This window comes from Lactuca serriola, chromosome 6, assembly GCF_051521515.1.
Source record: "Lactuca serriola cultivar US96UC23 chromosome 6, Lser_US96UC23_V15, whole genome shotgun sequence".
Taxonomy (NCBI): domain Eukaryota; kingdom Viridiplantae; phylum Streptophyta; class Magnoliopsida; order Asterales; family Asteraceae; genus Lactuca; species Lactuca serriola.
The window spans coordinates 162,729,434-162,743,899 of record NC_136413.1 but is presented as its reverse complement, the minus strand read 5'-3'; the positions used below and the strand labels follow the sequence as shown (position 1 = coordinate 162,743,899).

The following is a 14,466-nucleotide window of genomic DNA, read 5'->3' as shown; positions in this document are numbered from 1 at the left end:
CATTTGCATGTGTTGGATTCAAGAGAAATCGAGTAAAAATATGTTGCATGGCGGCGACTCGGCGAGTCGGAGGAACGACTCGACGAGTCAGGTCGCGAGTCCCGAGTTCTTCAGTTTCTTCAGTGTCGAGTGTACGAGGTGAGTTAGGGAGTGGACTCAGCGAGTTAAGAGTAGACTCAGTAATGGAGGGACTCGGCGAGTTTGTTCATACAACTCGGCGAGTCCAAGGCAATCTCCTTGGGGATTAAGAACAACTCGTCGAGTCTGTTCATCTGACTCGGCGAGTCGGATGAAGATCATCTGAGTCCTTGGATCCAGAGGGTACTCGTCGAGTCGATGCCACACTCGACGAGTAACAGCAGGTAAGAGTTGAACGGAGAGTCTAGGACTCGGCGAGTCGGGTATCCCGACTCGGCGAGTCAGCCCTGAGTAAGTCAACTTTGACCAAGGGTAAAAGAGTCATTTTACCCTGAGTGTAGTGCTAGTGATTGATTGAGTGTGTTATGGATTTGTAGCCGAGGAGATTCAGGAGCAGCAGCCGTTAGCTTTCCGAGCCGCACTCTCATCCGCTAGCTTACGAGGTGAGTTTCCTTCCCGTAGGGGCGGGTCTAAGGCCACAATGCCGGCCCGTCCAGTTAATAGTAGTTTCCGGACTTCGGTCCGATGTAGTAGTTAGTATGTTTGATGCCTTCGTGGTTCAGACATGTTTTATGTGCTATGTGTATGTGTTTATGTTCCGGGCCACGGCCCGATGCAGTATGCAGTATAAATTGTTATGATATGCTATGCTATGTGCAGTCAGTCCCGGACCTCGGTCCGATGCAGGGGACACGGTCCCAGTTAGTTCCGGACTTCGGTCCGATGCAGTCAGTTCCGGACTTCGGTCCGATGCAGTTAGTTCCGGACTTCGGTCCGATGCAGTCAGTTCCGGACTTCGGTCCGATGCAGTTAGTTCCGGACTTCGGTCCGATGCAGGGGACAAGGTCCCAGTCAGTTCCGGACTTCGGTCCGATGCAGTTTTCCGGGTCCCGACCCGATGCAGTGGGCAAGGCCCAATATGTGTTTATATGTTGTTGTATGGTATGTGGTAAGTTGGGGGAGCTCACTAAGCTTCGTGCTTACAGTTTCAGTTTTGGTTTCAGGTACTTCCGCAAGCAAAGGGAAGAGCTCTGGATGACGGCATCGCACACACCACCGTTTCAGCTTTAGTTTGGATTTGATTTAGTTGTTGTTTTGGATATAGCATGTTACATTTTCCGCACAGTACTTTATTATCTTTTGGGACATATCACGCATGGTTTATCTATATGATACTCTGATTATAGTTTTGATGGTATTAAAAACGAAATTTTTGGGTCGTATTTTTGGGTCGTTTCATTTTTGGCACAAGAACTTTGACCAACTATTGAGTTCACCCTTACATTTCTTCTATACTGTGGTGAAACTTCTGTAGGGACTTTGTCATAGAGTATCAAGGACATATACCCTGCCAACTGCGTTTGATCATCAGCTTCATCTATCATTGGGGTTTTATGCTTTGCTGGTATTTGAGGTACATTTGCTTCTTTTGGAAGATCACCATCACAGAGCTCCTTAATAATAACTTTTTGCTTTCCTTTTGGAGACATAAAATAGGTCAGCAAATTAGTTTGTCCATGTTCTGTATACACTTCAATGACCTTGTTATCTCCAATATACTGAGCCAAATTCAAGACATCATCATCATTCCCTAAAGCTCTGAGGCCAAAATCCAAGTCTTCATGAGGAATCCTAAAATGGTAATATATTACTGGGGGTACAGAGTAACCTAGCTCAACCATCATTGCGTCTAGTTCATGAACTGAGAACTCATCAATGTCTACTAAATCAATATATCTCACTTCACCTTTAACATATTTCGTGTTTGGAAGCTTCGTAAAATTTCCACCATGGTGTAGCTTTATGCTGAACATTGTTGGTACACGCTCTACAAGATACAAAAAACATTAAGTAACAAATTATCAGATGTTTGCATTTTTGGCTTAATTCTTCAGATCATCAAGAAACCTAACAAAATTTCGTAAACAGAGGATAACTGAAACTAACCATATTCATTTGTGATGTCATACGTCTCGCCTTTTGGCCTAATCGCCCACATTACGAACACCATTTACAGTTGAAAAGCAAAAACAAGTAAACACCTTGGACCAAATCTTGATTAGGGTTTTTGCGTTAAAAACGAATGACGAATTAGATGGAAGTGGAAGAGATAACTAAATATTTTGTGATTTTGTGTGTAATATGGCGCTAAGACGGTAACAGGCGAGTTTATTTCTGGAATTGTAAAAATGGTCCTCAAGTAAAATGACATTTATGCCCTCATGTGCAATGCACGTGAGGGGTTTAACAGCCACAAACAAACGGCTGTTAACCCCAAGGGCTTGTTCCACAAACAAACATCTCCATAAGGACCAGAAATCCAATTTTTAAAAGGTTTGGACCATATCCACAAAAAATGACAAACCACGGGGACCATTTTTGCATTTTTGTCAAAATCGTTGTAATGTGAAATAAAAATAACTAATGCTCACAAATGTAGCTTTAGGCTTTAAAAAATCGTTGTAATGTGAAATAAAAAATAACTGTATTTTAAAGACAAACATCAGTAACCGATTAGGCTTTCAGTTTTATTTAATAATCCAATGATTATATATTAAAAAGTTAGTGAATATCAAATGATTACAAGGCAACAATGGATTTTTCAAATATATGTATGTGATTGAACCCAAGACGTAAATACTTTGGTAGCCAAGGGGCTAGCTTTAACTTGTGTTTACATATTAATTTGGTACCTAAATATAGTGTATATTTGTAATTTTGATCCCAAAAATTCTTTTGTATATTTTGTTTTCGGTGAGGTTTTCGTAGCACCTTTTATCCTTGTTCAAATTAGGAAATATTGTATGTGTAAAAGACCATGCGGGACATGATTGTGAGAATTAGAGTGAAATGAGTCTATTGGTGAAGAGATGGAGGGAAATAAATGTTTTTTGGGATGGCTATCCCAATTTGGGAGCAAAGAAGGAAAAAGGTAAAAATGTGGAAAATGCAGGAACATCACCCGGTTCACTACATGTAGGGATGAGCGAAAGGACCGAATTGGACCGGAACCGGGAACCGGCTTCGGCCAAAATCAAGAACCGAACCGGCCTGACGGTTCTACCGGTTTCGGTTCCTACCGGTTCTTGTCGTGTCTTCGAATGTTGGAACCGGTCCTCGAAAAATAGCATCATACGGTTCCGGTTTTTGCTGGTTCTACCAGTTCCGGTTATATCGGTTCCGGTTCCCGGTTCTAAAAATCCACAAAAATAACGTCCCGGTCCCAGCCCGACCAGTTCTATCAGGTTCCGGTTCTGGTGTCGATACCGGTTCCCCGGTCCATATGCTCATCCCTAACTACATGCATGCGGTGCTTCTTCACGGGATGACACCGTTTGCCCTTAGAATGAATATTGTTGTTTCTTAAATAAAAGTGGTTTTTACAATTTTTATCCATATTATAATATTTTTCTTAAAACAAAGATAAATGGCGTGTTCGGCACGGAGTGTTTGAGAGCTTCTAGCTTCTAGCATTTGATAATACGTTCCGTTTTGAACAGAAAGTCACGTTCGGCACTACAAGCTATTAGTCGATTATATTTTTAGGATATTATATATTTCAATATTGTATTGTTGTCCATATTTTCTGGTATTATTTCCTATTATACCCCCACTATATTTGGTGATCCGTTTCATCGTTTGTATTTATCCCTATATAAACAGGGCATTGTTAATCAATTCAAGAGATATATTCATATCCTATGTTCGTTGTTATGGTATCAGAGCTATAAACCCTAAATATTGGTTGCTACCCTTTCATCCCAAACTACGACTTTTTCTCATTTGTTTCACTGTTAACTATCAAGAGTCCTTCTCTGTCATCGTCATGGCCAAAGATGATGCTTGTTCAAGTGAAGTAAAGGTCACAGTGTTACATCCCGCATACACTGTAACAAACATCCAAACCAAGATACGAACTCTAGATGGTGTCAAGGTCACGTACTCTTCATGGATAAAACTGTTACGTCTTCATGCCAAAGCTTACAAAGTTCTTGATCATATCAATGGCACCCCAGCACCAAAGGAAACTGATCCCACTTATCTTCAATGGATGGAAATTGATGCCCTTGTCTTGCAATGGATTTACAATAAGTTATCCGACGAACACATGGTTCGAATTCTAGAAAACGACACTACTGCTCAAGATGCATGGAACAAACTTAAAATAAACTTTCTTAACAATAAGGGATCACGTGTTGCTGCCCTTAAACAAGAATTTTCTAATCTCACCTTGGCTGCATGTTCATCGATGGAAGCCAACTATCAAAAATTAAAAGATCTAGCAGACCAATTGGAAGATGTTGATAATCCTGTCACTGAAGCAAGACTTGTTTTGCAGATGGTTCGCGGGTTACCACCAGAATTTGATGTCATCGGGGCGTATATCAACCAAAGCTCTCCATCATGGGAGACAGCTCGTAGCATGCTGCAATTGGAAGAACACCGAAAAATAGCTCGGCAAAATCAAACTCACACAGTCCTCGCTGCATCTTCTGATGACCGATCATCTCAAAACTCCACACCCAGTCAACATGGTCAGACTCACACCTCCAACAACTCAGGTAGAGGTACAGGCAGCCGCGGTCGAGGTCCACCTGGTTGTGGTCGTGCTAGAAGTTTCTAGGGTCGTGGAGGTTGAGGCCAACCAAATTGGAATCAAGGAAATCACTGGCGTCAACGACATTGGAACAACTCACGGCCATGGAATCCACCCCCATCTCCATACCCCTCACATGGTCCGACCCAACATGCAAGTCATTGGGCTAATTATGCACCCTTTGATATTATACATTGTGATCTTTGGACATCTCCAATCTTAAGCAAATCTGGCTACAAATATTATATGGTCCTCATCGATAATTTCACTCATTATGTGTGGGTCTACCCTCTCAAATACAAATTTGACACCTTTCTCAATTTTAAAAAATTTCATAAACTCATCCAAACTCAATTTAACCGAACCATTAATTCTTTCCAATGCGATATCGGTGGTGAATTTGACAATAATGAATTTAAGTCTTTTGCCCAATCTTGTCTTTCGTTTCTCTTGCCCTCAAACATCCCAACAAAACGGACGAGCCGAAAGGATGATTCATCGCCTCAATGACATTATCCGGACCTTTCTCACTCACGCCTCTCTTCCCCAATCCTTTTGGGTTGAAGCTCTTCACACCGCTACATACCTACATAACATCCTTCCAACCAAACGCCTCAACTTTTTTACTCCTGCCTTCTCTCTTTACGGTCGCCAACCATCATATGATCATCTTCGCACCTTCGGGTGCACTTTCTATCCCAACATCTCTGCCACACAATCTAACAAACTTCAACCATGTTCCGTTACATGTGTTTTCCTTGGATATCTGGAAAACTTTCGGGGTTATCAGTGCTTTGATCCTTCCACCGGCAAAGTTTATCTGTCCCGTCATGTTACATTTGACGCAACCTCTTTTCCATTTTCCAATAGCCCTTCCCCATCCACCTCCTTCGACATTTTCGATGACCAACCACTTCATATTTTTCCATACTCCACTCCTACACCATCTACTACCCCTACTCAACCATCAACAACACCATCCCATACCACATACACCCCTCAACCACCTATCTTGACCTACTCACGTCGCTCAAAACCAACAACCACCCATCCACCTGCTCAATCAAGCTATCTCCCTTCCGAAACACCTTCCGCCATCCACCCCACCTCAATCCACCTCACCTCAACCCTGCCCCTCCTCCTACTCATCCTATGACTACTCGTGCACGAGCAGGTGTTATCAAATCGATCATCCGTTTAAACCTTCATACCTTATCTACTCCACCCATCTCTCCAATTCCTAAGTCAATTTTTGCCGCCATGTCTGACCCTAATTGGTTACAAGCCATGGAAGATGAATTTTGAGCTTTACAAGTAAATAAAACAAGGGAACTCGTTCCTCGACCGATCGACACCTAGTCATTTGGTGTATGTGGCTGTTTCGCCACAAGTTTAAAGCGGATGGATCGTTTGACCGCTATAAAGCATGCCTTATGGTTAATGGGAAATCACAAATATAGGGTATTGATTGCCTCGAGACGTTTAGTCCGGTTGTGAAACCAGCTACTATACGAAATGTTCTGAGTCTTGCAGTCTCGCAGGCATGGCCGATACATCAGTTAGACGTCAAAAACGCATTTCTCCATGGCGATCTCCATGAGACTGTCTTCATGCACCAACCCCCAAGATTTGTTGATGCTCGGTCTCCATCCCATGTTTGTTATCTACGGAAATCTTTGTATGGGCTTAAGCAAGCCCCGCGTGCATGGTATACTTGTTTTTCTTCATTTATCACATCTCGGGGTTTCAGAAGTAGTATTTGTGATTCATCGTTATTTATTTATCAAAATGGTCGCCATTATGCTTACTTATTACTATATGTCGATGATATAATATTGATTGCTTCTGACCCTGCTGTTCTCCGCAACATTATCACCTCTTTGTCTCAGGAATTTGCTATGACTGATCTAGGTCCACTTCACCATTTTCTGGGTATCACGGCTACTCGCAATGAACATGGTATTTTTCTGTCACAAGCCTCTTATACTCGTGATATCCTTCAACAAGCTACTATGGCCTCTTGTAAACCATGCGCTACACCAGTGGATACGTCCACCAAACTTAGTGCTACTGATGGTGAACCTCTTGCTGATGGCACTCTCTACCGCACTCTTGCAGGTGCACTCTAGTATCTGACCATTACTCGACTAGACATTGCATATGTTGTTCAACAAGTTTTCCTCTTCATGCATGCCCCACGTGAGCCACATTTTCAGTTCATGAAGAAGATTTTTCGTTATTTACAGGGTACGATTGACTATGGTCTACAGATAGTTGCATCTTCATCCAACTCGCTAATTACCTACTCCGATGCTAACTGGGGCAGATGTACCGACTCGCGACGATCTACTTCTGGATACTGTGTGTTTCTTGGCAATAATCTTGTTTCCTGGTCTTCAAAGTGCCAACCCACTATCTCTCATTCCAGCGCCGAGGCCAAATATCATGGTGTTGAGGATGCAGTGTATGAGACCACTTGGTTACGAAATCTCCTTCTCGAGCTTTGTGTTCCCCTTCACAAGGCTACAGTTGTTTATTGCGATAATGTATTTGTTGTCTACCTATCTCAGAATCCAGTCCAACACCAGCGCATGTGACATCCCTATTTCCACGGCCAGAAAAGACCGATTTTGTTTATGCTTTATAAAAATCAGAGTACTTCTTTTCATAAAAATGTTGCGGAATTTGTTCCCAGAAAAACATGATAAATACGTTATCAAAACATTTTCGAAGAAACGTATTTTATTTATTTTAAAACGTTTGGGATGTCATCGTCAATACAGAAACATAAGCATAAATAGAACTTACTAGTGATCTACATCTCTTTAATCTCTCAGTGTAATGTGACTTCATAACAACACCTGTGACATAAATAAACTGAGTGGGTCAGGTTGGGAAACCTGGTGAGTACATAGGGTTTTCAACCCACAATAATATAATTATTATGTTCAAACAATCAACCCAATTACCCATCCCCATTATCTTCTTTAGTCTTAAGGATCTACCCTAAGAATCAACCATTCCTCGTTCATACATTCCTAAGGATCATCCTAAAGAATCAGCACGAAGTCCATCGTCACAGGGGTTTAGGAACTAAGTCTGCATAGTCGCCAGAATTTATACAACAGGCACTAAGTCTGCATAGTCGCCAGAGTTTTGGCACCAAGTCTGCATGATCACCAGGGTTTAGGCATCAAGTCTGCATGATCGCCAGGGTTTAGGCATCAAGTCTGCATGATCACCAAGGTTTAGAGTACACCGAGTGAACACATCGTTCACAACACTTACAGGTTGCGAGCATGCTAGTGTTCCACTGGACTGTCTAGAATAGTCTGTGGTTGTCATCCATACTCTGTTGAATGACAGGGTCATCGTTTGGGAAAAGGCTTCTCACATCGTTCACTTTTCTCCCTCACCTCGTGGTGTATAACACCTCTCAACTCATTGTCCAACTTATATTCTATCTATTACATCTACCCATGTTTTACCGCAACATTTTTGTAGATATAAAATACATATATATATATATATATATATATTTTAAATCCTTTAAAACGTGTATAAAATCATTCAACTAGCATAGACAGCAAGTACTCAGATGATACGCACACATAACACATAATTTATATAGAATACTTCATATCTATGTGTAAGATGAAAGGGACCATGCAACTTCGCAATCAGCTTCGTAAATTCACACTCCGACTTCTGAAAATCATAACTCTAGCATATGAGCTCCGTTTTTGACGTTTTTTATATCCACGCGAAGGCAGGAATATACTCTACAACTTTCGTTTAGACTCCTTTGGCTAATTTTGACTTTATTTTAATTTTTATATTTTTAATAGGTTGGGACATGATTGGTCTATTAAATTCATAACTTCTTCATCCGACATCCATTTTCGCCCATCTTTTTCTTGTTACGCTACTCTTAACGAGATATTAGATTCTCGTTTAGGTCGTGTCGACTAAAAACCGCTCGATCTAATATTCAAATTTCGGATTGTACACAGCTAAGCTGAAACTTCAAAAAATCATAACTTCCTTATACGAAGTCAGATTTGGGCGTTCTTTTTATGGACACTCTCGGTTTAACATATTCTATGACTTTCGTTTAGATTGCTAAGGCTAAAAGTATCTCTATCGTAAATTCACTATTTACGCTTCCCGGTATAGTGCCGGTTTTGTCGCGAAACTTCGACGGGTCATAACTTCTTCGTTATAACTCGGATTTCGGCGTTCTTTATATGTACGGAAACCTTGTAAAATATACTACAACTTGGTGAAGATTATTTATTCTAAATAATATTTTGCCGAAAAGTCATTTTCGACAGTTATTGCATCTAATTTGACTAGCCCGGATCTACGGGCGTTACAGCGCACAAAACATGTGGAGATAGACATACACTTTGTGCGAGAAAAAGTTCGTCTTGGCTATGTTCGGGTTCTTCACATTCCGGCCTCCTTGCAGTATGCAGATATCTTCGCAAAAGGGCTACCACGTTTCTTATATCAGCATTTTCGATCCAGTTTGAGCGTTTTTCCTTCCCCGGCTCAAACTGCGGGGGAATATTAGTCGATTATATTTTTAGGATATTATATATTTCAATATTGTATTGCTGTCCATATTTTCTGCTATTATTTCCTAGTATACCCCCACTATATTTGGGGATCTGTTTGTATTTATCCTTATATAAACATGGCATTGTTAATCAATTCAAGAGAGAGATTCAGATCCTATGTTCGTTGTTACAAGATTCTAGCGTTTAGTTTAAACAAAACGCTCCAAATCCAAACAAAACGCTACAAACTACCCGATACCGGCTACAAGCCACCCACTACCATCTAATTTTGTCGAACACACCCATGATACCATAGGTATTACATGCATAGAATAAACCATAGTACCAATTTTCAAAAGAATATCATCATTAAAGGTTCTATATAAAAACCTTTTTTTATATAATTTAACGTTGTTTAATTTTAATAACCAGTATTAAGTTTAAGTGTATTTGAACCTTTTATATCTTTAATAAAACTTCATTTTATTACCTATATATTTGAAGTTTGTATAAGTTATAAAAAATCACAATTTTAAAACTTATATTTGAGTATTTCAAAATTTGATGTTATTAAAGTTTTTATAAAACCGAATTTTATTTTAAAACCATAACTTGTTACATCTTTGTCCACATTATAAATTTTGAAAACCAAACTCCATGTGATGTTTATTTCGTCCAAAATTAATTTAGCATGTGAAAAACTAATTTATCAACCACAAATAATAATTGCATAAACTAAACAACACAAACATGCATAAAATTATAGGTACATAAACATAACCAACTAGTAACAATTTTGTGAGCCAACACAAAAATGTCAAGTCAATACCTAAATGGATATTTTAAAGTACCAAAAATCTTCTTGTAATGTATTTGTAGAAGCTCCCACTTAATAAAACATCATTTGCTTGCAAAAGATTTGAAAAAAATTCTTGAAAACTAAAATTCAGCAACTGTCGCTAAAAGTCCAACAACCCTTTAGGAAACAACTTTAGCGATAGTTTTAAGAAGTTGTCACTGAAAATCCTGCACACATTTTAACTTCGAAAATGGCTCTTTTGTCTTCAAAAAATGGCTCCAACTTCATCTCTTGTTACATTTTGTACAAATAAATTATTTCTAACAACTTATCTATTATTAATAAAAACAAACCAAGAAAACTACCCTATTTAATTTATTACATACATTATGAATAAATAAATTTTTTCAACCATTTTATAATAAAAACAAGCAACACAACAAACACAAAGGTCTTTGGCTAGTTTATGCACATCATACATATCAACATAAATATCAAACAACCTTTGTTTTTCTAAGATAACTTTAAATGACAAAAAATGCATGAAAACTTTTGTCACATAAAATAACAATTATAAAGTTATCATAAAAAATATGTATGAACTTGTTTTTATAAAAATCCAAGTTATCCATATTCTAGAAAAACTAAGATTTCCAAAAATCAAAAAATTTAACCAAACTAGTTTCAGAAACATACAATTTAGGCAACGGAAGACTTGATAATTTGAATAACATAAAACAAGTTTATAACCCTCCAAGGATCTTCTTGCAAAGTTTGGAAAGAAAACAAGCACCAAAGAAGAATATGGAGAAAATTACAACCTTTGTAGTTCTCTGGATCCTCTTGGGAGGCTTGGAAGTTGATGAAGAATGTAGAACTTTAGAGACACCAACAATGAATCAACTTGAAGTAGAATGCTAGTTCTTTTGTATAAAACTCTTAAGAATCTTCAGCTTTATGTTCTTATCAAAATAAGAACATAAAGAGAGCATAAGCAAGAGTGTGGTCTTCAAGTCTTCAACTAAAACTTGAGAGAAACACACATACATACATAGTTATGATTTTTTGCATGAGTAGTGAAAGAGATATGAAAGCCTTACTTTATATAGAAAACCTTTGGTCCATAAGCTTTTAACACTTTAAGAACCCATGCTCCTAAAGCCTATGTGTTCCCCATGCTTCAAACCATGCCTTTCTTTTGAATAAATTAATCAAAAGACAATCACTCCTTATTTTAATCATATTGTCAATGCTTGTCCATTTAGATGAGTGTTCTTTTCATTAAACAAATGAAAAGCCCATACTTTCTTTTGTCTAGCCATATATCTAAAATATGAAGGCAAAAGAAGACAAAAGCCTTTTATATTTTATAAACCAAGTTTATAAATTATAAATTTTAACTTTTTGGAAAAAGACAAAAGAATTTATCTAGTCCATAATGTTGTGTCTTATTCATTCATACCATATGAATTATATATAATGTTACTTGCTAATGAAGACTATTATTTTCTAGAAATAAATAATTTTCAATTTAATTATAAGAGTTTATTGAATATTTATTAAAATCAATTTATAATAAATAATCAATTATATCAAGTTGTTGTTAGTGTGACCCTTTAGTATCATATGTTAATTAGCAATATCACTCTAATATGATTCTTGAGTATAGTAGATCTTTCTTAAGGGACTTATTATGTAATTAGTGTTTTTGTCAAAAATTGAACAAGTGCAATTAGACCAAGTTGCATGAAAGGTTGTGGTGTTAGTATAATGTAAGTATATAATAATGTTCAAAGTGAGACAAGTGAGTTATAAGGAAAACCCTTGATCCTATACAGGATCTCCGACATAAAACTTTGGGAGGTGATAATGATCACCTATCTTGATGTGTTTTTTTATTTAAATATGAGATTACAAAGATGTTGAAGGTAATACGAGTACAAGTGTAGTACCCAACTAATCGTGTGTGTGGTGTGCTAAATACATGTGTTATTTATAGTCTAATGCAAGTAACTAGAAGTTTGATAATTATGGGATCCTCTGGAATCAAGCATATGAACGTTGTTTGACTTGGTATTCCAGGTGTTTTACCTGGTTAAGATGACTCTCCATTGAGAATGATTCTCACGTTGAATAATTCTGCACATGTGAGAAAAAGAGAGAAAAACACAGCTATTATAAGTCTTCGAAAATAATAATAATAATAATAATAATAATAATAATAATAATAATAATAATAATAATAATAATAATAATCAGGATCTTGCGATATATTTAAGGATCATGTAACTTTAGGGATATTAAGGATCCTGAATATGATTCTGGGATCCTACCCGCAAATTATACCTACGAAATATTAAAGTAAAAATGTTTTAACGAATATGGTAATTCAAACTTCAATGGATAGATTTCTAGCCGTTGGAATATGTCAAATCACCCTTCTACCTTTCAACGACTCTTGTATAAATAGGGTATTCAGTCTTTTAATTTCGTCTCACTCTTTTAGCTTAGACGTTCACTGAATATCATAGAAGGTACTATCTTTGTCTCTTTTTCTCCTTTATTGTTTTCTTTTAAATATGGTAAAAAAAAAGGAGCTCGCTCTCGCGTAAACATCATTGCTATACCCAATGATGATTTCGCGAATCGGAAAATCCTTTCCTACGAGGAAACTTGTACCTTCAACGATGATTTTATCGAAGCTTTGAATTCAATTGGAACCTTTTCCACTGGTCTTGTTTTCAAACCTTTTGATGTCAGGATCCAACCGGATTTTATTTTTCCCGCTTGGGTTTGTTTTCCTGAGTATCCTTTTACCTTAGGCCTTACTTATCCTTTTCCCGGAATCATCTCTGAATTTTTCGAAATTACTAAGATTTCATGTATCCAAGCCATGCCAACGGTTTGAGGATCCTGTATTGAATTGATCATCTGAACCGCTCTATGGGCCTCAACATAGGTCTAAGCAAGTTAGCTTATGTTCATGACCTTTCGACCTTTGGGAATTCTCGTTTCCTGTTGAAATTCAAAACCGATAGTTTACCTCTTGTATTGAAATCCAATCATAACGATGGTGCGTGGAAAGAAAGATACTTTTTAATGAAACTTGACTCCATTCTCGGTGGAAATATATTACCTCAATCCTGGTTCAAAAGGGTAGAGTTTCTTATCTTTATATTAAGGATCCCAATATTCACACTTCTTATTTTGTTTGATTATAAATTTCCACCGAGAATTGATTCCCATGAAACATCTAGTCTAATAGTAAAACCCTTTACTATCCACATGGTTTTTACTCTCTTTCTCTCTCCAAAGCATGGCCTATTCATCAAATTGATGTCCAAAGGCATTCCTTCATAGTTATTTAAACGAAATAATGTACATGCACCAACCCTTGGTTTTCAAGACACTATTTGTCCTGACTACATATGTCTAGTATAAAAATACATATACAGCCTCAAACAAGCACCTCACGCATACCCGTGGTTCGCTTATTTTGTTACTTCTATCACATTCACTCACAGTACTTGAGATTGCTCGCTTTTCATATACCACAACGAACATGAGGTTGCTTACGACATTCCCTAATGTTAATGTTTAACGTAAACCTTACCACCTCTTCCCATTCCTTATGACATTCCCTAATGTTAATGTTTGAAATAGAATTTTCCATGAAAGATTTCATTTGTCTTAGTTATATTTTGGGAATTACTGTTAAAACAAATAAAGGTAAGCATTCACCAACTCTAACATGTCAAGTTAATTATGGAACATGACTAGATGACATCTTGTAAACCCTCAACCACCCCGTTGACACCAATGCAAAAGGTTGGCACCACGGTCTGGGGTCCATTTCCCAATCCAACACACTATTGATGTCTAGCCAACTCTTTACAAGATATATCGAGTTTTTCATTCAAAAACATATTTATTCAGAGCATCTCAACCATTCAGACATCTAAATCATTTAGACTTCTCCAAAATTCCACCGTCACAATATGTCAACACTCAACAATTATGTGCTCATAGTCCTTGGAACATCCCAATAACTGGATAGTGAGTCAAGTTTCAAAAGATGCAACTGGATTTTTTTATCGTTATTTAATAGAGAAAAATAAAAGGAAATAGGTATGTCGTTTCAAGTACTTTCGGAAGAAATAACCACGTTGGGCTGAAAAGAATTTTACAACTAAGTTAATTGATATTTGGGCTTTAAAAACAATAATATAAACCAAAATTTTATTAGCCCAAAAACAATACAAGCTGAATAAATTAAAAACAATAATGGCTGATTTTAGTGGCTAAAAAGTCAAAACTGCCTATATCTTATTACGAAGAGGTAGGGGAAATTCAGAAGTGTGTGTGTTTAA

The 14,466-nt window shown here is 37.6% G+C and overlaps 1 protein-coding gene across 1 annotated transcript; it reads left to right on the top strand.

The window, feature by feature from the left end:
- The first annotated feature begins 3,964 nt into the window (after positions 1-3,964).
- Positions 3,965-4,762, top strand: LOC145060347 (uncharacterized). Its single transcript, XM_079008033.1, has one exon. It carries the CDS (start codon positions 3,965-3,967, stop codon positions 4,760-4,762), a length of 798 nt encoding a protein of 265 aa, XP_078864159.1.
- Positions 4,763-14,466: the final 9,704 nt, after the last annotated feature.

Excerpts from the sequence above, each read along its gene's own strand:
- LOC145060347 (XM_079008033.1), top strand. The coding sequence starts at position 3,965 with ATGGCCAAAGATGATGCTTGTTCAAGTGAAGTAAAGGTCACAGTGTTA.